At 40.2% G+C, this 26805-nt stretch overlaps 3 protein-coding genes and 1 long non-coding RNA gene across 5 annotated transcripts in view; 2 read left to right on the top strand and 2 right to left on the bottom strand.

The window, feature by feature from the left end:
* The window catches only part of LOC144650437 (death domain-containing ATP nucleosidase-like), an 89274-nt gene extending 62560 nt beyond the window's left edge, over nucleotides 1-26714 (top strand). The window contains exons 1-5 of one of the 2 annotated variants that reach the window (XM_078510116.1): nucleotides 18386-18565; nucleotides 22209-22887; nucleotides 24220-24405; nucleotides 24977-25069; nucleotides 25701-26714. In XM_078510116.1, coding sequence (XP_078366242.1) covers nucleotides 22224-22887; nucleotides 24220-24405; nucleotides 24977-25069; nucleotides 25701-26011 — 1254 coding nt within the window. In that variant the 5' untranslated portion in view covers nucleotides 18386-18565; nucleotides 22209-22223 and the 3' untranslated portion in view covers nucleotides 26012-26714. Of the gene's footprint in view, nucleotides 1-18385; nucleotides 18566-22208; nucleotides 22888-24219; nucleotides 24406-24976; nucleotides 25070-25700 lie in introns of those variants that run through there. The other variant, XM_078510117.1, reaches the window with a different exon arrangement.
* Nucleotides 5781-8188, bottom strand: LOC144650430 (uncharacterized). The gene is made up of 2 exons (XM_078510108.1): nucleotides 7360-8188; nucleotides 5781-6785 (listed from the first exon to the last, which is right to left on the bottom strand). Exons 1-2 carry the CDS (start codon nucleotides 7855-7857, stop codon nucleotides 5838-5840), a joined length of 1446 nt encoding a protein of 481 aa, XP_078366234.1. The 5' UTR covers nucleotides 7858-8188; the 3' UTR covers nucleotides 5781-5837.
* Nucleotides 10246-11477, bottom strand: LOC144650468 (uncharacterized). Its single transcript, XR_013570117.1, has 2 exons — nucleotides 11150-11477; nucleotides 10246-10293 (listed from the first exon to the last, which is right to left on the bottom strand). It is a non-coding gene; the product is annotated as an uncharacterized LOC144650468 (long non-coding RNA).
* On the top strand, nucleotides 15545-17480 carry LOC144648544 (uncharacterized). Its single transcript, XM_078508071.1, has 2 exons — nucleotides 15545-15553; nucleotides 15918-17480. Exons 1-2 carry the CDS (start codon nucleotides 15545-15547, stop codon nucleotides 17478-17480), a joined length of 1572 nt encoding a protein of 523 aa, XP_078364197.1.
* Nucleotides 26715-26805: the final 91 nt, after the last annotated feature.

The following is a 26805-nucleotide window of genomic DNA, read 5'->3' as shown; positions in this document are numbered from 1 at the left end:
AATACAGTTAAAGCTCCAAAGTATGTTTCATGGATCTATGAAACGATAATTCTCCGTATCTGGCTCGAATACTAAGTGTTCGGTTTAAATAACTAGGCGCCGCCATGTCTACTTTATATTATGGTAACTTGTGACGTCATATGGAGATTGCCAAATACGATTTTGTGGTACTGAGGAAGGAAACGTCTGGTATTTCCACCCCCGACTTCAAAACAGAGAACACCTGAACAAAACGTTTTCGTTTTTAGCTATAGGATTTCCTTTAACGTTTTTAGATTAGGTTTTCGTTATCCTTCTTTTGGAGAGGGGGTAAAATTATCAAAATGAAACTTACGAGGTATATTCTTCTTCAGAAAAGTATACTTTCAGGATCATGTTAACGTGTTAATTCAGTAGGCATATCGAAAGTCCGGTTAAGATAGGTGGAGAATTAAAAGAATATGTTTCCTTGAAAAATCTTGTTCTTCCACAGGAGAAAAATGTACGTAGATACATTAAAGATAAAGTAAGAAAATGGAGACTTGCTATTCAGCATTTTTCACTTTTGAAATTGCCGAGGACGCATTTTCCTCCCACGGCTCAGTGTTGATAGGGTCAAATTTGCGGGGATGTGTAAGCCTTTCTGGACCTGCTGATGGTTTCTTCTTCTAGTTATCACCTTAAACATTAGCCTGACCTTACACATCTTATAAGAATAGTACACTAGACGAACATCACGGATTAAATAAATCTAAAGTATACTTTTTGACAAATTTCCCTTCTCTTCTTTCTTTGGTTGAGGTAATTTGCCACCAACAATGACGTAGACCGGGTTAAAATTGTAAGTGGTGGCAACCAGTCATAAAAGATGAATAAAAGTTGGACCAGAGTTATAATTTATAACTTTACCTCCGCATATTATTTGATCGGCAACTTTACAGTAAGAGACGCCTGTATGAATGTCGTTTGCGTTTGAGGACCCTTCTTTTGAGTCTTGCCAAGTCAATCTTTATTTACTGTTTTACATGATTGCCATGCATGAATCCAATATGTCTAAGGTTTTGTTTATATTTCAGCCGAGTCGGCTTGTTTTAGTTCATGGGGCAGATTGTTTCATAAGAGGGCCTCAGTAGGAGTAGAGTACGAATGGGATTAGCTAATTCCTATACCTGAGTCCACTGGCAACCACTCTAAGGACCTAAGACTTAAGAGAAATGTAGTCTGCCTAGAGCGACTTGTATCATTTTTGCCCTCTAATTAACAATTGGTTCATGCTTTAGCGTGCTCCATCGAGTTATGGAGCACGCGGGAAGTTTGGAGAGCACGAAAGAAGCGTAAGAGTTGCCCGAGGCGATAGCCGAGGGCAACTCTAGCTTCTTGAGTGCTCTCCAAACTTCCCAAGTGCTCCATAACTCGATGGAGCACAGCTAAAAGCATGAACCAATTGTTTTATAACATTGCCGGTGGAATTGTGCATCAAAACCGGCCGCGGGGAAAAAACTGTGTTTATTGTGTGCAGTGTGAGAACATAAACTTAGCGGTCTATCAATAAATTACACATGTACACACGACTGGAGCAGTTTGTGTCAAATGGCTGATAAATTGACCAAGTTTATATGGTGGCAGAGCAAAGGAAAAAAATGACGAAAACAGCAAGTACTGCTGTTGATTCTGAGGTTAGTTTTCGCTGAATTAAAATTAAAATGTTTACTCCCGAGTGGAAGAAAATTAAAACAAAACAACCTCGAACAGCCGAACAGATTCCAAGGGTTAAAAAAGTTAAAGAATTCGGTTCCATGCTTAGTTTTAAGTATTTTTGTGGACCGATTTTATTTGTAATTGATGTAAATAAACATTTATTTTTGAAAACGGTAGTTGAATGAAGCGCCCGATGAAGTAAGTCTTAACTTAAATTTTTTCCGAGCGGCAAAATCACAACAGAGCCGTAGACGCTTTGGTGTAATGCTTAAAACGCGAAAACTTTCGTCAGGCAGCTAGTTTTTAGTGCCATCGAGCTGTTGTCATTCATGGTTGGCCCATTCTTCTCGTTAGGAACGTGAAAAAATGATTTTCGTCCTTCGAGACTCGCACGTTAGTTGTTGTTGTTTGAATGAAGAAAAGCACACAAACAACTTTGACGGCAAAATCGAATTTATTTTCTCTTTCGCTCTCCGTCTCGTAATAAGAAACAGCTTACCTTGTAGCTCGTATCCTTGGAAAAATATTGAAAGGATTCACTTTTCATATTCCGAAGATAATATGTCATCGCTTTCGAAAAACACAGCGTATGACATGGTATGAGCTTTACTCAGTGAGATTTTCACTCGTCGATTACGTCACCAGCGTGCTCCATCGGGATTTTGAGCACGCTTACGTATACTGAATTTGATTGCGCGGCTCTGCTAGCTATGTTATAAAACAATTTTCCACTTCAGTGGCCAAACAGTAAATAATGCCTAACTGATCGCTTACTGTAATGCCTTTCTGGCCATGGCTGTTTGTTACACTTTTTGGACGTAAAAACAGAATAGAGATGTGAGTTTATTGCCTGCGTCTTACTTTTATCGTTATGATTGCCCTTTCGCTGTCTTCAATTGACACAGTCATTTAAGGTCCAAGCGCTTTCTTTGACCTGAATATTCACGTCGTTATTAGTTTTTTCCTCGTCTATGACATTGTTGAAATACCACAAATTAGCATAATTGTATGTCTTCTTAAGCGAGACAAACGACGAACAGTTTACAGGGTTTTTTTTTTTAAAGTAAGCTGTAAACTGTTTGTAAACTGTTAATTGTTCGACCTCGGTGGCGTTAGCGGTGGCGACAAAGGTGTTTACCTCGGCCGCCATGTTGGCGTACGAAAGCTGTTCACCAAGATGGAGGACGCGTATACGTATTAAGTTCTCATATGCTATTAGGGATTCACATAAACTATATTTCCCTGCGAACAGGCCAACGTTTTTTTTTTTTTTTTAAGTTTTCACACGCTATCTGAATCAAGAAGGAAAAAGCTTCGAAAATAAAGCTTTTCTATCAAATGTCAGCTGTCTTGTCAGATCGTAGCCATGTGTGTCAGTCCCTCCCGAACTGATTCAAAATATTATAGACCTAAATACGAGCAAAAAACGTGCAAAACCTAGTAATCATTACCTCGGTACGACAAAAAATGAAATACTGCATACGTACAAAGCTGTTTTCGTGGTGTTCGAGCGAAGGTCTGAATGCTCGACTGCGAGGAGTCAATAGATGCGAGTACGCGGCGCTGCTCGCTGGAATATTTACTGTGTGATACTGTGACAATTTAGCTTCTCTGGGGTTACCCATTCGACCATTAAAAAGAAAACTACAATACTCACTAACTCTTATGTGATGTTTTGCAAGATTGGTGAATTTCTTACTTAGGGATCAGTGGATAATTTTCACCCTCTAGTGTGTTTCCGACCGATATCACCTCTTCGAGTTTGTTGTTGAATATTTCTTGATGCCTTTTTTATGAATCACAAGAGGGACGCAAGCAATTAACTGAAGCACTGCAGGGGGAGTGCGGTCTTTTAAATCGGAATATATAACAATAACCTACCTAAACTGGCATGAAAGATCCCTGAAAAGAAGTCAGTGCTTTTTCTCTGGGGGTGGAACAGATTCGAAAGAGTAAAACACTTATGGGCCAACCAACTAGACAGAAACAGGATGTTATAGTCATGCATGAGCTCAGCTTTAGTTATTCAGGTATAAGCAAACATGTCCTTAGGCCTGCGTCATCCATTAGCTTCTAATGCACAATATCAGAGTGTTTTTATCAGTCAGTGGAACGAATGTGTAATAAATATAATGCGGTACAATAAGTTTGGCGTTTATTTCCATCTTAGGTAACTAGAGTATCGCAGACCAGAACGCTTGAGTCGATTGTGTTCATGTTGCATGTAACGATGTTGTAGTACAGTCTTTTTCGTGCAGTGAGACACTGGTTGAAACGTCTTTTTTTTCTTGTATCCTTACCCCATAAACATATTATCATGCAATGCGTGGCTTGTTTCGTCAAGTGTGTTGGTCATGATTCAGTACCATACTTGTCTCCTCAGTAAACCGCGAAACCCAATTTCTTTTTTGGTCTAACTAAAGCCCAGGCCAAACTCAAGTCGCAACTTCATATGCGACGAACCTAATGGGGGGGTTTAAAAAAAAAAAAAAAAAAAAAAAAAAAAAAAAAAAAAAAAAATTTAAAATTTTTGAAAAAAAAACCCTGAATAAAATACACACCCGAGACCATATGATTACATGCAAAGAAGCTATGGTTTTTGGTCATTTGCATAAGGGGAAGTAATTTCGACTCAAGCATGTAAGTTTCACAGGAAGTATTTGGCCTGAGCCTAAGAAACGAAACTCCAAGTCAGCAAAACTAATTATACAGCTTCAGCCCATAAATTAACAGGTGCCAGTGGCGACTTGAACATGCATCACAATTTGTTTGTTAGTCTGTACCCGATCAAACTTTATCGCACCGCAGATACTTTTGTAGTCGTTATTGACGATGAAACAACATATGGATCAAGTATGGTATGACATAATTTCTTAAGTTGTCAAGTACCAACCACCTTTACGTTCTACTGGCGTCGCCGTGGCTTCTTCGATTCTCGATCAATAAGAACAACGCTAGCTTTAGTTTAATTCCGCTGTTTTCATCACAAAGAAAAAAAACGGGATAAAATATATTTATTTATATTTTTTATTTTTTCGATTATTTTTGCATTTGATTCAATGTATAGTTAAATATTGCTTATCCAACATCCGGCTTCACTTCGCTGCTGTTTATACAAGTGGTCCTTGCATTATTGGCCAACGTGATACAGTAGGTACATGAGACGCATGCTACAGCCAAAACCAGTACAGCAAAGTGACAAAGTTGTTTTACAATCATGTTTAATATTAACCTACAACAAAAATACGATGTCTGTATACCTATTGCTATTCAATTTCTAATCCTAATCCAGAAAATGTTTTGTTTACTTGGGGCGTAATTATTTAAGCATGCAGAAATTACAGGCACCTCCCCAGATCGTTTCAGTGTTTTTTTTTGGAAAGGGCTTTCAACTGCCCTTATATGACTTTGCTGGCATTTAAAAATAAACACTATCTACTCCTCGTCCCTGTCATCAGCTACTACCAAAAAAATAATAGTAATGATCAAACGCAATGGAAATAGATGACATTGACATTATATAACTAGCTGTTTATATGCAAGGTTATATTCATTTTCAGAAGAGTGGCAAGAACTTTGAAGCTTATATTAAAATATGGACGTTTCAAAGCTACAAATGAATCATAAAGTAATACTATGCAGAGTGTCGTTGGTACAAAACAAGTATACATGTGCTCAGACTCAAATTAATTACTTTGACAAACAGTACTGAAAATACGTCCCTATGCATTGATTTTCCATAACCGTTTGACAGATAGGTACAGTCTAGTTTTGCTGGCAGCCATTCAAAAATTTACGACTCTTGTTTCGTTGTATAAACGTCGGATGTTGCAGTGAGGAGGGACCTGAAGGGGTAAAATGGGAACCGGATTTTGGGAAAATTGTCACTGGGAAAATGGGATTTGGGTCACTGGGACTGGGAAACACCAACAAATAAACAATAGAGCTGGGACTGGAATTTGAAAAATTGGGAAAACAATAGGCTGGAAAATGGGATTTGGGCGAAATTTGGGCCGGGAAATGGTATTTTATACCCCCCCTGCCCCTTCCCCCCCCCCCCTTCCCGTTTAAGGACCCTCTTTGACGTTTCCACATGAATACAAATCAAACTTGTCCACTTACATAAAATTATAAATTATGAGGTTTTCAGTTGGCGACGTTTACGTAGGGATTTGCAGTTCATTGGAAGAGACTAGACTGATCTGATCACCCTCTATTCGAGGGGTATTGCACCCGTCAACGTTATCCTCAGCTTCGTCATTGTTAATCAGACGACTGTCTGTATCCTCGTCTTCTTCGGATGACCTCAACCAAATGCTTATGATCACAACCAAAGCACTCTGAATAGCGCTTGAGATTAAACTTTCGTCAAAAAACTGATGACCAATCAGAAGAAACGAAAACTGTACCAACATGACTGATATTGCTACGGCGACTAACAACACAAAATTAATTGTCTGCCACATTTCCCACGTCTGAAATGAGAAATATAGCGAAGACAAAACGTAGAATAAAAATGCTAACATCACAAACGTTGTTACGACTGGCAGAGCCCAGAATGGTTCAGTGATTATACCAATCATTACCCACAGAATATGATGCACTGCTATGAAACAACCTGGGTATGCTGTGCAAAGAAACCCCCAGCCTGACTCTGCATTCCCATCCTTCTCAAATTTCCACGACGTTATCTTACGATTTTCACATTTGATATGCTTGCGACTCAAGCAGTAAAGGAAGCGACGTATGCAAACCAAAAAAATTAACACGAGGTAAGTTAAAGGATAAATCAATTGCTCTTGCATGCTATGACTCGCGGCGATAATAGCAACAATTATGCCCAACCAAAACAAAACAAATATAAAAAGTAAAGCTGATTTGACCCTTAAAATACCCGGCTTACTCGTATACTGTTTTTTACAATATTGTAAAAATAAAGTGCTAATAAAGTTACTTCCTATTAAAGAGGAACATAAGATAAGCCAGCAGATTTGAGGGAAGGCCTTGTTGACGTTTTCGAAGTGATGTTTGTAGCTTGCCTCTACAACACACTCAACATTGTTCAGTGATGGGTCAAAATTGGATGGGTCGATTGCTATGTCCTCAAGCTGTTGAGAGAAAGAACAGTTTTTTATCGTTAAACAAATAATAAAGCTGTGAAAATGAGATTTTTGAGTACAAACTTGCGCCAGCAACAACAAAATGCATTGTCAAAGTTTTTTTGTTCAGGATATACTTTGATAAAACTGTTTGATGGTGTTAACTGCTTCAAACACTTTGAAGGACGTTGGCAAGAATAGACAATGGGCTATTTGTATTGATCTTTGATCGAAGGCTTTCAAATTTTTGGGCCTTATTTCTTAGGCCAGATTTTCTTCTTCACTTGCGCGTTAACTTATTTCAGTGTCGATATTGTTAAGTGAATTTAGTTCAGTGTTCCCAGTTAGGAGGAATAAAGTTAATGTTATGTTATTATTTGACCCGTGCAATCAAGTGCAAAACTTTAAAAACAGTGAAACTTTAATTTCCTTAAATTGTAGGCTTGTAGCAAATCTCTCAGAGGAGTGACAATAAAATGGCGGAGCTACCAATGCTAGCTAATGCTATCACTTTAACCCAGTATATACTGCATCTGAGCTGTATATGTAGATACTAATTACTAATATCGGTTTGATTACTTACCGTTGACAAGAACTTGAGCAGTTTTTTCTTCTTCTGTCGTGGATCGCAAAATTCATATATAGTTATATGAAGGTCTTCCTGCCTTCGGTCAGGCCAAATGGTAGCCAACGAATACAAACTCATGGCTCGGAGGCTCAAGTAACGATCACTCACATAAAGGCACGAACGACTCCAAATAAATTTGCGTTGATCTACTTCAGTGTGGTTGACCGTGGAATTAATAAAATGCACCCAGATGTTCACAAGTTTAGATGATATATCCTCGGAGGGATAAATAGCACTGGAGATGTTAAAGTAGTTATCAAACGGTGGCTTGGTAGACGTCAATGCATCATAAATTTGGTAATCATATTTAAGACAGTTCTTCTCGTTCCTCGATTCTTCAGGCCTGCTTGTCTTATTGACCGTTTTAGAAGGCGATATGGATGTTGTTTTATGAAAACTTACTATGAGTAACAGCAGAGAGAAATATTGTTTGATATACCGTCTCCAGTTCATGGTAAAACCGAACTTTTGAAGTCACGGTTATAAGTTAGAAGGAACAACAATCTTTGAATTTTGCATAATCGTATGTTGCTTGAGGCTGTTAAAAGGAATTGTTTCAATTCAGCTTTGTGCGGTCAGGGCAGATATTGGTTGCGTTCCATCACCAAGGCGAGCAGTGAGCTATCGACGCGTGACAAGCAAATTGTTTTTAAACCAAGAGTAGGTCCTTGAAGCCATCAACAAATGTTGCGGCTAGGTAAACGAAAATGCCACGTGATGAAAAATGGAGCCTGATGCATAGTATTGGTCAAATTAGGTTCAAAGAAAATCGTAGGAAATGAACTCTCAATCAATCAATATAATATATAATATAAATTGTAATTTTACACTTATCATGTATTTTAGTATTTTTATTTATTTAAAGGCCATTTAGTAATTTAAATTTGTATAAATATTGTAATGCGCAAGTGAAAATCCTTGATTGATACTTGCGCAATATAAGTTCATTAATTTTTATTATTATTATTATTACCGTTACAGACCAAGGCAAATTTGGCTCCATGTTGTCTCATTACTTACAATGACAGCCATTAAAGGTACACTGTCACGGGGGATTTTAATGCATTTTGCCTCCACTACACAACAAACAAGCACACAGCTATAGGACAAATAAGTTTATTTAGGGGGGCGGCCTGACACGAACCAACCCAAATCCCATACATTTCCTTACACTATTTTACAATGTTTACATACAAGTAGAACACATTCAAAACTCTAGTTACAGGACACATCTATAGTAAAATATCCTTATCCATATTAAACTTAATTAAATGACTGTCATTACAAATAGTAGCTACGACATCAACTGGACACGGCGATAGGACGCCAGTAAGGCGAAATTTACAAAGAAAACCCACGCCTAGACCTGCATCTCCCAGTAAGCTCTCAGGCTTAGTGCCAGTTAGGCTGCCAGTTAGGCTAGGGAGCAACTCTAAATCACAAGCTAAGAGCCAGTTAGGCTGGAGAACCACAACTCCGATAAGACAGGAATCTAGGATATGTCACAAATCTCATATGTTTTAACGACGTGGACGAAAACCCACGCCTTGAACTACATTTCCCAGTAAGCTCTCAGGCTTAGTGCCAGTTAGGCTAGGGAGCTACTCTAAAACACAGGCTTAGCTAGTTAGGCCGGAGAACCAAAACTCCGATAAGACAAGAATCTAGGATGTGTTACAAATCTCATATGTTTTAACGACATGGTCGTACCGTTAAAACATAGAAAATGAAAAACGAATGAAAAAGCCCTAAAGCGTACAGAGCTGAGCAACCGCTTACAAAACGCATGCGGTTAGACGGAGGCCAGAAAAACCTAGCACAAAAAACCCCAGTGGGGAAAAAATGCATGCCAGGAAACCTGGGTAGGAACCAAGGCTCAAGCTCCAAGCCAATCCTACGTGGCTTTACAAAATGAAATAAAAATAAACGTAAACTGCAGACCAAGAAAGCAGTTGGCTCTGAGGCCTTGACAGCCACGTGCTATACCCTTCCTATAGTTAATTTAAACTCTTTTGCAGTTGAGCTGAACTGAATCATCGAGTAACACTTACATGAAATGATAAGTCAACTATTTACAATTAAAAATCTATCAAGAAAGGACTACGCATAATATAAGTTACGAAATGTAGCGAAATGTCAAAAAAGCTTTCAGTTCTCTTTGTCCTACATGTCCTTTGTCCTATATAGCCCTACGTCATTACCCGTGACCTCACAGCCTGGAGCCCAATTTTAGTTCTATCTCTTGCCGACAAAATAGTTATTTCAGCCTTCTTCGCGAGCTCATTCGTCAGAAAAAACGTATACTACCAGTTAATAAACTACAGTAGCTACAAACCTAATTCTCTACAAACAGCTGCAAGGGCTACACAGCGAGTATAAACAAATGCAGATACGTAACAACTCATAGGTATACTGAAGTAGAATGACATCACACTGTGAATGACTTACGAAAAAATGAATATGAAAGTGCGGAGCTATTTCTCAAGTTTACATAAACTGGTGAGTGCACGACCAAACGGTAACTAAACAAGCTTTACATCTCAAACTGCCAGTTAAGCTGGGGAGTCCACAACTTTGGACCAAAATACCCCACATACAAAAGCGACATGCCAAACTTGCAAGGCAAACGAACTGGGGAGTACACTACATTAGACTAAGACCCCCTAAATACAAATTATTGAGCCAGTAAGGAAAATAAAGTGCAAGGAAAACAAGCTTAGTGTTCAACTGCCAGTTAGTCTGAGGGGCCCACTTCTTTGGACCTTAATCCCCTATATACAAACTTGTAGAGCCAGTAAGGCAAATATAGTTGCAAGATAAACAAACTCTAATTAGCGTAAACTGCCAGATGGGCTGAGTAATCCACAACTTTGGACCAAAAAGAAGAACCTACTCATACAAAACAAAAAGTACAAAACAATTAGTACCAGGTAGGCTAAAAAAACTACAGGAGCAATAGACTGATAGCACGGAGGCCAGAAAAAACCTGCCATAAAGAGGCCGGAAATCTGGGTAGGAACCATGGCTCATGTCCAACGATTGGTAGCCCGTCCTACGGAGGCTTATCAAGTAAAATCAAGGCTAGTCAGCAACGAGGCGGAAGAAAATATGAAAAAACTAAAAACAAAAAATTAACGGAGCACTGAACAGGGTTGGTTCAGAGACCTAGATGACTATCACGTGTTATACTCCCTTTATATACCCCTGGCTAACCCCCATAATGCACCGGCCTGGAGCCCAGGCCGTGTTGTATCCCGTGCCGGCAAAATAGTTGTTTCAGCCTTCTTCGCAAGCTCATTCGTCAGAAACATCATATTTTGCCTCCACTACACAACAAACAAGCACACAGCTATAGGACAAATAAGTTTATTTAGGGGGGCGGCCTGACACGAACCCCCACGATAGAACGACAAAGTATTGGGCGTAAGTTGTTTGCTCAATGCTGTCATCTACATTGATATCTTGGGCTAAAGCAGACTTCCAGAAACTACGGTGTAGCAAGAACCTTCCCCTAAAAAATGGGCTAAGAATGAGTATTCTAGAGTGGAGGGAAATATGAAGATAATCAAAGTACCATGTGTGCAAATAAACAGGACAAGCGGAGCTGGATAGCTCGGAAATAACAACGCACTTTACCTAACGGAGCTGGCCGTTCTAACTTTTAAGCACTTGAATGGCAATGCAACTTTCATAGAAGAAAATATCACTTTATCTCACTACAAAAATATTATCAAATCTTACAGACCGCGAACTCCTTCCACCTGCATCATGCACGGTGATACTGAAAAGAAGTACTGCATGCCTTAGAAGAAGGGACCGTAGTTTTCAGACTGTCCACCGGACCCAGCCTGGATAGGGCCAATACATCTGCCAGTACGGTCTGGTTTCGCCAGAAGCTGAGCAAAAAACACCTGAGGAGATGAAAGGAAAAACCAAGCAGAGCAAAACATAGCATAAAAAGGACATCTAAAGTTATGTAGAGAAAGACACAATGAAAATGAGTCTTGATTCGCGATAAAAGTAAAAGCAAACTACACGCAAGAGGCTAACCTATAAGGCGAATATAAGGCAACCATGGCGTAAAATAACAATAAAGGCAACAGTAAATGCAAAACCCCAAGGAAATAATAAAATCCAATAAAAGGCAAGGGATCGACCTACCTACTGCCGTCACGGTAAAGAAAAAGGAAGGCACTGCAACATTCTGGTTGTAGGAAAACCAGATGACCTAAGAACTAACAAGCTAACAATGAAAGGCTTCTGAGGCGAGGCACACAGCCTAAAAGTACCCTCCAAGTGGAACTTACTGCACTCTAGACTAAGCCACCCAAAACACTACCCATAAAGGGAGAGGATATAGTATCTCCGAAAGTCAAAACAGAAATGGCATACTGCAGGGTAGCGAAACCAGGAATGATATTCCCAAGAAACAGCAATGTAGATCACCAAGAAAATAAATCTTGTAACTACGTAGGTCTGTGCAGGCTCCCACTGAGACTTGTCTAGGTAAGGAACAAAGCCAGACTTAAATAAGCCAGAGTGCACAAATAAACTGTTAATTTCGACGGAAAGATTGTCAGCTTCCCCACTTAACCCATTATCGAGGGAAATAGCTATAGGGAAGCCCGTACCTTCATAGGGCCTAAGAATAGGTAAAACACTATAATAAAATAAACATGAAAGGGGGCTGAAGACCGTCCAAATGGAAGGACGCAAAAAAGAAATAATCTGAAAAAACCATACCCAAAAAGCTAGGCGGACGAAAGAAAATTGCGATGCGCGGGAAAAATATCGATGAGACAATATCCTGATAACAAACCAAATAAGAATAAATGGAAACCTTTGTTTAAGATCTGAACGACGACGTTCAAGTCGTCACATCAAGTTACAAAAAAGGGAGAAATCACGTGCCTAAGATCCAAAATAAACCTTTGTAGCCGGAGCTACGCGTGAATGTAGATGCAACATAACACATTGTTTTCTCTGTGTTAGTTAATAATTAGCATATTGCACATGTAAGAAAATTATTATGCGAGTAGCGACTCGACACATACAGTACACATCTGTCGAGCGGAATATAAGTTCATAATTTAAGCTTAACAGTTGATAATATCATGCACGCAAAAAATCTCTACAGTAAGGATTGCATGGAAGAGTTCGTTAACAGCTTTGCAACAAAGCACCGAAGCATTGTTAGCCTTGCCAGAAGGCGTTGAACCTGTTGAACTTCGAGGAAGACTGAGACTCTTGTAACCTTGACTGGTGACATTAAAAATGAATTGTAAAGATTCTCAAGAACGCCAGAAATCAATCCACAATTATATAAAAGCCCTCTTCGCACGGTAGGCTAGAGGAAAAATCGGAAACACAATGTGAATAATAGAGCGTATAAGAAACATTCAAGCAAAACAATTTCAAAGCAAAACGATGAAAAGCAAAATTCAAATTTCTATCATAAACTATCGCTTCGATATTAAAATCGAAATGGACTACACCTGGTTTGTCCTTCTCTTGAACTCTTTTAGGAGCTAGCGAAGGCAGACGGCTTGGTCATCGTTGAGCAGGTAGCACGCTAATGCCCGGGCTTCTTAGAGTATTTCTTTTCGTCCAGATCGGCTTCAATATTGACGAGCTGAGACTTTTGGGCGGCAGACTTGGCGCCGACGATTAGTTCCGCTAGTTTTAGATTGAGCTTGAACTGGACTTCATAAGCTTTACGATAAAACTTGAGTGGCTCGCTGAATGAAAGCTTCTTTAACTCCTCCATTTGTATATCCGCGGCTTCCTCGTGGCCAGGTTAATTTAGCCAACGCTATCCTGCAGGAGATGCTTGGAAAGAATTTATCAACTGCGGGTTGTTGGCGCTCAGTGATAAGAGCCGAAACTTCGTCGTAGGCAATAGACATAGCGAACACAACGGCACAAGCGAGAGAAAACCGAGTGAACAAAATTAACGGAGCACTGGACAGGGTTGGTTCAGAGACCTAGATGACTATCACGTGTTATACTCCCTTTATATACCCCTGGCTAACCCCCATAATGCACCGGCCTGGAGCCCAGGCCGTGTTGTATCCCGTGCCGGCAAAATAGTTGTTTCAGCCTTCTTCGCAAGCTCATTCGTCAGAAACATCATTTTTCGGTAAAAAAAGTACTAAAATTGGCGAATAGGTCTTCTCGTACAAGTAATGCAACTAGTACATCAAGATGAAGATATAAAGTAAATTGTTGTTGAAGGAAGAAGGGAACCATAATAATTTTTAGATGTTTTTCCAGTCCACAAGGAAGTTGAGATCAAAAGTTCCTGATGGCATCACAATAATATCACGTGTTTATCGCTTCAGTACACTCACATGGTGATTTTGAACAAAATTGGACCACTATTCGTAGTTTCCATATGTCTTAAGGCCCTTAAGTTTTTGAAGTGAAACTGGTGACAGCGTCCCTTTAACATGTCGATACTATTTCGTTGCGAATGACACTGCATTTACAGTGGAACCTCGATTTAACAAACCTCTATATAACGAAGTCCTCGGTTTAGCGAACGATTTTCTTCAGCCCATCCAAAGGTACAGTAAAATGTATGGAACAGGACCTCGATATTACGAACCTCGATATAACGAAATCCTCGTTATAACGAACACAATCCAGAGACCCAAACGTAAACTGTACCTCGATATAACGAAAAAATGTCAACACGCGACAAAAGATGAATGCGAACAGACCAACAAAGATGAAAATCCTTTAATCCTGTAACAAGAGAACAAGTACAAGTACAGTATGCTCTTACTATGTGCATATATTAGACATTATAAATGTTATTTTCAGAAATCGTCAATATCCGGAAATGCTGGGTTCGTAGTGCAGCTCAAAAATTGTTAAAAATTGATTAACTATACCTCGATATAACGAACATTTTGGTTGTTTTTCCGCGAATTCGTTATATCAAGGTTTTCGATATAACGAACCCTCGATATAACGAACAAATTTCCCCAGTCCCTTGGCACTTCGTTAAATCGAGGTTCCACTGTATATAGTTACGGACAATTCTGGCATCGCAATGCGAAAGCGATGTGGCCGGAATTAACGATGCATAAAACTTTCAAATTAGCTTACAGAAGGTTTGGAAGCTGTGAAAAAACTCAGCGAAGGATAAAATTGATGAAAAGAATGGGCGCTGCTCAAAAATGGCATAATAAAGTGTTAACCCTTACAGTCCGACGCGCCTTACCGTGGCCACCCAACAAACTTTTTTACAAGTGCCATCTTGTAATATTTTACGTTTTCACTGCGTTTTGTGTTTTTTGTTGATAAATACGATGTAACAAGTATCCATTTGATCGTATTCAACTTTGCAAGAAGGCGTGTTCGTCAAACAAATAATAATATTACGAGAGCACACTTGTAAAATAGTTTGTTGGGTGGCCACGGTAAGGCGCGTCGCACTGTAATATGCTAAGTCCTGATTATTCCGGGATTTGGAGGAAAGGCCATTCAACCACTTATGACGTCACCAATTTACACGATAGCAGATTTTTGTGACGTGCAACTTATAGAGTTTGGATAGATCTTTCCACAGGACTGTCCGTCTTGACTATTGACTGCATTCTTTCAGAGCTAATCGAAAAAAGGGGTACACAGAGTAAAAGATAGAGAGAATAAGAAAGCAGAGAAAACGAAAAGGAAAGGGGCAAGGAAAAAAATCGGAACGGTTCAGCAAAACAAAACAAAAAACAAAAAACAAAAAAAAACGTACAAATTTTGGCCTATGCGCATGCGCCAAGTAAAATGTTGTACATTTTTACATGGAAATTGCATCAAAAACCTACTGCAGTGTCAGAAAGTGCATTTCAAAAGCAAAGTTTAGAGAAATTTAGGACCGTAGAGCCAACACAATCGATTAATGGTTAAAAACCCCTGTTTTTTGGAGAAATTTCAGCATATTAAGGGTTAAAGACGCAGAAAGGAGGATTAAAGAACAGTTGAGAACAAGTTTAGGTGTTTTCTGTGTTGCAGTCTAACACTTAACAGGACACAATTGTCTTCAGTGCACATTTTAACTGAAACAAATCAAGCTTTAGTTTATATATAATTATCAGTTAGAAAGCTTTCTTAGCGACTTGCCCCTGTTTGCCGTTAAGAAATGTTCAAGGTCTGTTTCTCTTGATTTTTTTCTACCAACTATGCTAGAGACCAGCTTTATACCAAAAGTCCATAAATGTGCCTCCCGGCAGGTCCTTGGTATTAATGACAAGTGGTATTTTCTTTGCATTCGCCAGTACTCTACTTTTCTGTGCCACTATATTTCCGTGTGCGTGAGAGATTAGGTATGGATTATTTAATTTTTTAGGGGGTGGGGGTTGGGCGATTTCGGGAAAAAAGTTATTGCACAAGAAAAGTGAGAAAAAAAAATCGTGCACAAGTAAGGGACGGACCATTATTTTCTTGGAGGGGGGGGGGGGGATGAAAAATTTTCCGCTGCCAACTTTTTTTTTAAAAAACAATACCTTATACAGACCGACGTAAAACCAGGACGATTCTACATACTACCCAAAGTACACAAACCCGGCAATCCAGGACGCCCCATCGTTTCATCTAATAGCCATCCCACTGAACGAATATCCCAATTCGTTGACTACTACCTTCAACCTTTAGTTCATAAACTACCATCCTTTGTTAAAGATACTAACGACTTCCTTAACAAACTCCTCACCATCAGTTCTTTACCCGCCAACTCTATGTTAGTCACACTCGACGTTTCATCACTATACACTAATATTCCACATAATGAAGGTATTTATGCCTGTGACCACTTTCTAAGTACTTCCTCCCATAAAACCATTCCAACCACCAAACTCTGTGACCTCATTCGCATGATTCTCAACTTTAACAACTTCACTTTTAACAATAACCACTACCTTCAAATCCACGGCACAGCCATGGGTACCAAAATGGCTCCATCTTATGCCAACCTTTTCCTGGGCTATTTCGAAGCCAAAGCTTTAGAAAATGCCCCATTCCAACCCCACACTTGGTTTCGATATATCGATGATATTTTTATGATCTGGACTGAAGGTCTGGATAACCTAAAAGTCTTCATCGATTATCTCAACAGCATTCATCCCACCATCAAATTCACCAGCTCACATTCTTCAACTAACGTACCTTTTCTTGACGTTAATGTCTCTTTAAATGACAACGGTGACACCAGTACTGACCTTTACACCAAACCTACCGACAAACACCAACATTTACTTTACTCTTCTTGCCATCCCTCACATACTAAAAAAGCCATTCCTTTCAGTCTAGCACTCCGTATACGACGCATTTGTTCTACCGACGAAACGTTCAATACTCGCGCTGCCCAACTTACAACGTACCTTCTCAAACGAGGTTACAACCGTAACCTTGTCACCAAACAAATACAACGCGCGACCGACATCCCCCGTAGACTTGCCTTACAAACGAAAGACGTCAACAAAAATAAACGTGTACCATTTATAACTACTTTTAATCCATCGCTTCCTCACATCTCTAACATCATCAAAAGACATTTTCATTTACTCTCTTCTAATCGCTGCAAAACTGTTTTTCAACAGTTGCCTGTTGTTGCTTTCAGGCGCTCCCCTAACCTTCGCGATTTACTAGTGAAGGCCAAACTTCCTTCTAATTTGACTAACCCGCATCCGCAACTTCCATCCGGTTCTTTTCGTTGTGGAAAGAACTGCGCCACTTGTCCTTATATTACTAACGGACTAACTACCTATACCTTCTTTTCTACTGGTGAAACGCGCCACATTCAATCTAACCTGACCTGTGACACTGAAAACCTCATCTACATAATTCAATGTAACCGCTGTAATTTACAATACATAGGAGAAACTAAACGACGTTTAAAAGACCGATTTAATGAACACCGCCGTACCATAGATAACCCTAACAGTAAATCTAAACCCACTACAGCCCCACAACATTTCACTTCCTCGCCTAACCACACTGCTAATGACATACAATTAATCGCCATCGAAAAAGTCTTCTCCAACCGAGACTCAATCCGTAAGGCCAGGGAAGCTTTTTAATTCTAAAAGGCAGAACACTTGTTCCCGATGGCCTTAACATACGCGAAGAAACCTATTAGTTTGTTTACTTATATTATTATGTTGTCATTTTTTAAGCTTAGCATATTTTAAATTTTTTGTTTTATACTAGCACACTGTTTACATATTTCCTGTATTTAGTTTTACGTATTTCCGGTATTTCGTAAGATATCATTATCACCATATAAATTTAAACATAGCCAATGTAAACTTCATTGTACCTGAAGAAGGCTGGTTTGGCCAGCCGAAATATAGTACAAGACTAACTCTCTCATTCTACGTTGTATCGGTCTCTGCTTCTTCAATTTCAGTTTTTTTTTTTAGTTTATGCACCTCTGCAAACATTTTTTTTCGAAATTCTTACTATTTTTTGTTATACATATCCAGGAGCTCCTGACATATCGTGTTTGCAAACAATTTATTTTGTCTTTCCAGGCCCTGCAAACAATTTTTTTTCAATATTTTAACCCCCCCCCCCCCCCCCCCCAGCAAAAAAATAATGGTCCGTCCCTAAGCACGGTCAAAAATTGTTAAAAAAAAATTCTTTGCAAATAGCAATGCTGAAAAAGTTCTTACTTTGAAGAAATTGCCCACCCATCCCCCCTCCCCCCCCCCCCCGCTCTAACTTGTCACGTAGCATGTCACCGAAGGTGCCTCACGCCACATCCTGTGCGAGTTGGTCACGCGATGTTGTTTATGTTTGCATTCACTTTTGCTAGAATATTGGTAGCCTGCGTAGCTGGCGGTATTTTTGGGTTTTTAAGTGCCCAACAGCAAGCGGCGAAGCCGCGACAACGAGCGGCGCAGCCGCTAGTGGCTTGGGGAGGAGAAGCTGAATTCAGCTTCTCCTCCCCAAGCCACTGGCGGCTGCGCCGCTTACTGTTAGGTCTGTTAGGCACTTAAAAACCGAACAATACCGCCAGCTACGCAGGCTAGAATATTGGCAGTTGATTTAATTTACGTATCTCATTGTGCTTGCAAACTATGTTCTAAACTACATCTCGAAGACAGAAGACTAGATACGGCTTTCTGCGAGCCTTCGATTCGAAGCGATCGATATATAAAAGGTAAGACAATATAGTTTATCGTATTGTTTTAGGGGGGTTTGTCAGTTTGAGAGGCCTTGTAGCTCCTTGTATGTCTAACTCAAAGTGTATGATACTGCATAAAGTACAACGTTTAGAATCATCGTCCCAAGCACAAAGCCTTTAACGGCATACATAGCTGCTCGCTCGATCGTGATCCCTGTGAGAAAGTTATGAAACTGCGCGAAATTGTTGCCAGCTTAGATCGCCCGGGATGCTAGATCGCTTGTTTGAAAAGTGGATCTTCTCTCCTAGTGATGAAATCTTTCCCTTGGCAACAACCTATTAAACATGTATTAAATAAAATTAGCCAAGCCTAAAAGCAGAGCCCCCAGGTTATTTACTTTGACCATTATCAAGCTAATACAGTTAACAGTTTCGAGACCTTTTGAATCGAACTCAGCGAATAGGTCACTGTGTTTCCAATTATATAGGGCAGACCAAAAGCAGAAACTGATTCGCTGTGCCCGGTCTATGTGCATTCTTAGTTTAATTCGCTGTTTTCATCGATGTGTGCCTTAACTATAACTCAGCGCCGTCGAAAAGATGGATAATTATGCATCATGTTGACCATGGCGTTGAATTGAAATCATCGAGGTCGATCTCTCGCTATCTGACGTGAGGTCGTTGTCATTTTAAATATTACACTCACAATGAAGGTTTCTTTGCAGTGTTTGTTGAGTTCGACATGCGGAAACTTGCAGAGATCCATTTTAATGCTGTCAGCGTATTGCCTGAATGAAATTTATGATCGTTTATTCAACATCAGGGCGTCACGGTATGCGATTTTTTCCGCTCTAAAAATTCTGTTTTATAATCTTTCGAGATTTTGTCAAACAAAGCCGAAAAGACTTCATAAACGCGTCCGTTGTCGATGAAATTGGTAATTCATCTATTTTGACCGTTAAGCGATGCCTTTTCCCAAGTATAATGTGACCAACATGGCGCGCTTTTAGTGTCAAAATTGTGTTTGCCTTGTTACATGTTTACATTATTATGTGGATTGATACGGACAACTTTTTCGTGACAGCTGTGGGTTAGCAGTTAGTTTCACCGTGACGTGACTTAATGCGTTTTGACATGGATAGCGTGTGCAGTGCGCTTTGACATGAGTACAAAAATTCAATAACCACTTCTTGCCAAAAGAAGTGTAGACATCACGAAAGAAAGACATTTCGTGATGTTAGCTGGATTAAATCGCTCGCTTGCGAAAGAAAGCAAAGAATTGTGAGTTCCTTTGGACTCGTCACGCAAACCTTTCTTCCTCCAGAACGTTGGTTGCCCAAAGCACGTCTGCGTTAAGAGGCTAGAGGACCTAGAGAAAAGCCCGATGATAGGCTCTTGGAGCACAAGATACACGCCACTGAAAGACAATGACCTTATCATAAAATGAATCCAGAAAACGTAAAAATTTTGGCCAGGTTTATTGGAGAAGAGAGCCAGTGAGGAACTCCGCAGCAAGTCAGAAATATATAAACGGCACGCAAAGCATGCAGAAGTGATGACGTTTCCCAAAATAATCTGGTATAAACCTGATATACGATATAGGGAGCGTTGACCATTTACAAGAAATTCCGGTAAAATTTCTGTTGGGAATTTCCGATCGGGAAGAGCGCGTTCCATTTAGACGGGTCTCATTTCGTTCACAGGCTCCTCTCTGTTCAGCTTCTGTTGCTCCCTCGAATCGTCCGCGAAAGATGTTTATATTCTTGTAAATAATAAAGATGGTAAATTTTAAGCTCGGTGATAAATAATGAAAATGAATTTTTTCAACAATGACACGAGCATGGGACAAAGAAAAATTCTGAGTCCCCGACGGGAATCGAACCCATGGCCTCCCAGATACCGGTTGGGCGCTCTAACCAACTGAGCTACGAGAGACTCGTTGTGAGCTGGGCCATTTACTAGGTTGATATGTGACACGCGTCCTGCATACTGCTGATCCTAGCAGTATGCAGGACGAGTCTCTCGTAGCTCAGTTGGTTAGAGCGCCCAACCGGTATCTGGGAGGCCATGGGTTCGATTCCCGTCGGGGACACAGAATTTTTCTTTGTCCCATGCTCGTGTCATTGTTGAAAAAATTCATTTTCATTATTTATCACCGAGCTTAAAATTTACCATCTTTATTATTTACAACACACTTGATGATTTCGACATTGCAGATCCTAGCAGTATGCAGGACGCGTGTCACATATCAACCTAGTAAATGGCCCAGCTCACAACGAGTCTCTCGTAGCTCAGTTGGTTAGAGCGCCCAACCGGTATCTGGGAGGCCATGGGTTCGATTCCCGTCGGGGACACAGAATTTTTCTTTGTCCCATGCTCGTGTCATTGTTGAAAAAATTCATTTTCATTGTTTATATTCTTGTTGGTGATGCATGAAATCATAAAGTTCTTTGTTGACGAGGAAAGTCTGATAAATTCAAAAGATGATGGGGAAAATAATATCCTTGCAGCGGCGACAACTTTCATAAGACGCTACCTTTGCCATAATAGTAACGCTATTGTGTATGTTGTTTGTCAGCATATTTGATCGATGAATTTATTATACTTGCTCTGCCCATAGAAAGCTTGGCTTCCGGCACAAATTCCAACTACCATTTATTGTCGATTTGCAGCAAATACTTGAGTAGAGCACTCGATTAAACCCTGAAAACTCACCTGTGAAGAACTTACCTAAGACTGATCCGCCATTTTGGTTGAGGAGCCGTGAGATCCGGCTGTGAAAAAAGGCTTGGGACTAGCGAGAAAGACGAGAAATCTGTAAACAAGTAAAAGGAACGCAAATTTCCATCGGAAAGTTTCCATCGAGAAAACGGGACTACCTTTTTAGATTTTTTGTTTATTTCGGTAATTTTCCAGTGGAACGAACCGAAAAGTCGTGTTCCATTTACATCCCATTCGGAGTTTCCGGAATTTTTTTGTCAATGGTAAACGACCACGATACTTTTCTCGAGCGACCAAGATCAAAGACGGCCTCGTTTACAGATGTATGTTTACTGAATCTGTAAGAGTTAATCAAAAATAATTTGTCTCTTTCGTTTATATATTTTGCATTAGACCTTTCTAACTTCCCAGGAGTACTTTGCTTTGTGTTCTTCGCGGCGATTTCTTAACAAGCTTGTTGTGCTACATTTGATCTCTGTTCACGTCCTATTTATCTCTATAGTAAGCTCCCAGTCCTATTCGGTGGTCGATCGCGCGAAACCGGTCGACTACCCATGACATTAAGCGTTTACTACGTTAATAAATGAGAGACAGCTACAAAATATCTGAGATTTAATGCAACCGAAAGGACGTGGCAGAGGAAAAGGAAAAAAACGCTTGAACATGTATAAAAAACGTCATCTAAACATGTGGCAAGCAAGATGGTAGAAAATAAAGAAAAGACAAGAAAAAAGACAAAATTGAAAAACCTGCTGCTACAGGGTAGAATAAGCCCGGTGTATCCAATCGAAAAAATCGAACCAAAAATCAATCGAACCCAATCGAACACCAATCGTTCGATTGGGTTCGGTAATCGAGCAAAATCGAACATCTATTTTGCTGTGTGTTCTATTTTCGAACCAATCGAACTCAATGATGTATGATATATAAGACTTTATGATACAATTTTTCTTCCTAGGAATGATCTACGAAAATGGCGAGCAGTAGCCACCCACCAAACGTCAGTAAAACTGTGCCAACAAAAAAGGTGCTGCCTAAAAAGTCCAAACCTTGGGAAGAGCTGCCACTCCCTGTCGATTTTCTGTTCTTGACGGTGAAGGACTGTGAATTCTTAAGCTGTCTTTCCTATCTAAAAGACTACTTTAAAAGCTACTACAAACCTCTTGGCTATGTGTTCTTTGGCGATATCGAAGGACAGAAGATTGCTTTAATTAAATGCGAAAAGGGTTCCAGCGGTCCTGGGGGTTCTATAGTTGTTGTAAAAAATGCAGTCGGGGTTTTGAGGCCTAAAGCTGTCTTTTGCCTTGGTTTTTGTGGTGGTCTGAACTATGCAAAAGTTAAGCTAGGTGATGTAGTTGTATCGGCGAGATTAATAACATACGCCCCCACCAAAGTCACAGAGGATGACATTCAAGAACGTGGTCTTAATGTTCCTTTGAAGAAGGATCTTGCAAATCTCATAAAACATGCTGGTGAAGGCTGGGATCCACCATTGACCGACCCTGAAGCGCTAGACGTGACTGTTCACCGGGATGGCGTGTTTTTGAGCGGCCCCGAGGTCATTGATAACAAAGATCGACGTGATGACCTGACCAAGCGATTCCCACAAGCAATTGCTATTGAAATGGAAGGGGAAGGTAAGCGTCTATCGACGTTTTTACACAAGGTCGCTCTTTAAAGGTGATTTATTTTCCACGCTTTTACCATTTGATTAAATGTTTTCAACTGGGGAATATCAGAAGAAGCGCTTCTGGAAAAACATTTATTTTTCTTTCAGGCTATCATTGGATATTCCCCCATTTTTGCTATGTAACGTGACGTGTTTAGACGAATCGCGTGTTAGAATTAAAGAAAAGCATTTATTGGATGAATTAAAAAGGAAGATGTTGCGTAGTTACTGATATGTTATGAGTATAAAATATATAGTGGTGAAAACGTTTGTACTCAGCCGATGACCCACCACTCTGCAAAACGACAGGTGGTCTCTTCATGTACCCCCCCCCCCCCCCTGGAAAGATAGTGTCTTGCTTGCATAGCCCCCATTGTATCAGGAGCCAATCTCGTCCCCAGAGCCTGTGTTCCCCTTGACCAGCGGTCGGGAAACTCAACGGCTCTGGACGAATCCAAACCGGAACCAGGAAATCCTGGTTCCGGTTTGATTGTGCGCGTGCGCCAGAGATTGCAAGACTCTTTTGCGCACGCTCCACGTTCAACTGAATAATTTAAAAAAAAGTCATTCGACCGTTAATTCATTCACAGGAGACTAGACATGTCTGCGGTTTTATGCAAATTCAGGTCGTGTCACGTAATTGTAATTAATGCTGTTTTGGGATCATTCTCTACTGTTAAACATCGTTATACATTAAACATGCTTATTTAAGTGAAAAAGAATTGCTCTGATACTGTTGATGTCGACTCCAAACAGAAATACATCCAAAAACTGCACATATTTCGATTGCGTGCACAATCTGTGATTTGCATAAAGCACAGACTTTCAACTCCCCAGGGGCCAGGACAACCTTCCCGACGCACGTTCAAATTTTGGCGCGTTACAGATCGACCAATCAGAAGTGTTTTTATTGTTTCGGCGGCTTTTTAGAATAGCCCAGAGGTCCCGATCCCTGGCGCAGACCAGAAGGATCGCGGCCTCTGGGGACGAGATTGATCAGGAGCAGAAACTAAGAAAAAGATTCAAACCTTTTTTTGCCATTTCTCCAGCGAAACAAGCTTCATGCACACCTAAAAAAGTTTAACTCAAATTTTGAGGCTAATAAATTTTGTCCATTTGGCTAATCAGACAGGTGGTATCTTGCATAGCCGCCCTACCCCTACACAAGGTAGGTCCTCGTCGAGTGCACTTTTTATGACCACTTCCTATTATTATTCTCAATCCCAAGATCACTCTATACTCTATACGACTGGGTACCTCAGGGGTTAAACTGAACCACGAAATATTAACTTCTTTTTAGGTCTAGTGACAGCAGCCCATGACCTCGACATTGAATGGATTGTCATTAAGGGCGTCTCAGATTTTGCAGATGGCAAAAAATCTGACACCGAGTCTTGGAGACCATTTGCTAGTCTCATGGCAGCATCAGTTGTTGCTGATATGCTAAGTGATCCAATTGTTTTTAAAGACTGGTCTCATTATCAAGGTACGTGTACAGATCTTTGAGGTTTCTCATTTGACCGCGTGTACCAGTAACGTTTCATTTTCTTTCTTCTCAGATTTTACCCTTGGACGACAAGAATATTTGCAGCTTTTCATGATTTAAGTTTCTGTTTTCATTTAGGGAATGTACCCTGCACACCTGTGAGTATGCGCTCTATAGCGCACTTCTTCGACAAAAACACAAGCTTGGTCTAAAACACATCTGACCCTCGCTATCTCATGATCGACGTTACTAAAGCGTTAGTCCCTGATGTGTTCTTTAATCTATTAGCTTTCTTTTCAGCTTATACTACTGATATGGCATCAATCAATCGATCAATAAAACAATCAATTAAACAATCAATCATTCAATCAATCAATCTGTCAGTCAATCGATCGATCGATCAATCAATCAATCAATCAAAAACTCTATTACCATACCAAATCGAGTAGCTGGAACCCGTGCTCTACCAATTGGCAAGGTCAATGATATTATATTGTGTACAAACAATATGAACGCAGACTGCTTATATCGGACTCCATTTTTTTTCAACTTATTATTAATAATCCTTCAGGTGAGCCTGCGATACTTCCACCCGCCGCACCCGAGCCAAGACGAGAGTTACGATCGTCAAGTACCCACAGTCCAGTAGCTACTGCACTTGCCGGTAAAGTCTATACAAAACTTGTTCACTTTATTTTACTCTCTTTTACTTTACTAACTTTGATCGAGTACTTAATGTGCTTGCTGGAGGAGGTCTGGACCTGTATAAATGGTTGACATAGTGTGACGTCATTCTTTAAATCTGCTATAACCCAGGACTTCTCTTCTCACGATATGACGCGACGTCATCCTAGTTTATTAGAGTTCCCCTCTCGCTCATTCAGTTTGGCGAGAAATTTCACGGTATCCTCTATCATGTTCCCATATCCTTGCTTGTGCTTATCGCTTGCCCGCGAGAGAAAGAGATTGCCATAAGGGAGTGTGCCTTGTAATTTGTGTGCATGGTTAGGAGTGTTATTTCATGTATTGTTCTTGTACCCTGTCCTACATTCAGATGACTATGCAGTCAAGGGCCTAGCACTTCAGCAAAAGGGCAAAGCAGCAAGATTTATTGGCCTACATTTCAATTAGAAGAGTTAGTTAGTAGTCTATAATATCTCCTTATTAGTAAAATGTACGATAAAATTGAATGAACCCCACAAGGAAAGAGCTAGTGTAGGATGACAAATTTTATGAGATTTACTAGTAGCTCTAAAGTGACCATTCCTCTCTCTTTGTCATTTTTAATATTTCAGTCAAAGACGGTTGTCCCTCTGAAGACGAATTAGAAGAGCTATCCACAAAACTTGGAGATAAATGGGAGAACCTGGGTCGACGCCTTGGATTCGCTCAAGCGACGCTAGATGCATTTCATAAAGAAAACGAAAGACTGTTCGACAAGGCATATCGTATGCTGTTGTCTTGGAAAGAAAGAGAAGGCTCTGATGCCACTTACCAGGTGTTATGTGATGCTTTGTGTCACAGACTAGTGAACCTGAAAATTTTGGCGGAGAAATTTTGCTGCCACTGTTTAACACCGAGGACAATGCATGTACTCCTAGAGTAGCTGAATACAGATTTGATATTTCTTCGTGTGTGTTGTAAAGGAGTTATGTCATGTTACTTTAAGCCGTTTGTTTGATGTACAACCGAATACTTTCAGATTTAGGAAAGTCTCAGAATAAAAACTTTTCTAAGGTAGAAAACCCCAGATAATTAACAATTATTCACCAAAGTGGAGGTGAATAGTGGTGGATATTTAGTATATAGTTGAATAACAAGTGGACTAAATCATCACTTTCGGAAAATAAAGCGACGCGCGAAGGCAGTTTGTTTCTTCGGAGGTGAATAGAACTTTGCTGATCACCTCCGAGTTAACCAATCAGCGAGCGCGAAAAGACGAGAGTTCCATCTCTCTTTCGACCCAAACCCCTCGCCAGTTTTACTCACCGTTCTTGCCGCTCGGCTGTTTGGTATCCGGTCACCTCGCCACCAAAACTGGTGTATTCTTCGTTCTTTTATTTATAAGCCAAGGCGACTTCGCTTGGTGGCGAGTTGGTTGGTAGCGAGATGGCTTGGTGTCGAGGTGACCGGCATTCCTCTGTTTCCCAACTAACTGAACCGAACGCCTTGAACAGGCTAGATATGGAATAGTCTGCTCGTGTTATCTTCCTTTGTTTGAGTCTTTCGCTTAGGGGTTTTTTCACAGTTTTGTGAAGCGACTTTTTTTGAACTTTTTTTTGACTTTTTTGACGCAAGGGACGGACCATTATTTTCCTGGAAAGGGGGGGGGGGGGGTAATTGCTTGCAAACACGACATGTATCTCGAATTTTGCATTTCGAAAAAGAAAAACATTCGGA

The sequence above is a fragment of the Oculina patagonica genome, chromosome 4, assembly GCF_052425735.1.
Source record: "Oculina patagonica isolate OP01 chromosome 4, crgOcupat, whole genome shotgun sequence".
NCBI classification, from domain to species: Eukaryota; Metazoa; Cnidaria; class Anthozoa; order Scleractinia; family Oculinidae; genus Oculina; species Oculina patagonica.
Note: the sequence above shows the minus strand (reverse complement) of the source record. Positions and strands in the feature narration are given on the sequence as shown.

Bases quoted from the DNA above. Each gene is read 5' to 3' on its own strand.
- LOC144650430 (XM_078510108.1), bottom strand. From the start codon at position 7,857: ATGAACTGGAGACGGTATATCAAACAATATTTCTCTCTGCTGTTACTC. The intron at 6,786-7,359 runs GTAAGTAATCAA...TTCTCTCAACAG, and splicing joins TGCTCAAGTTCTTGTCAACG to CTTGAGGACATAGCAATCGA.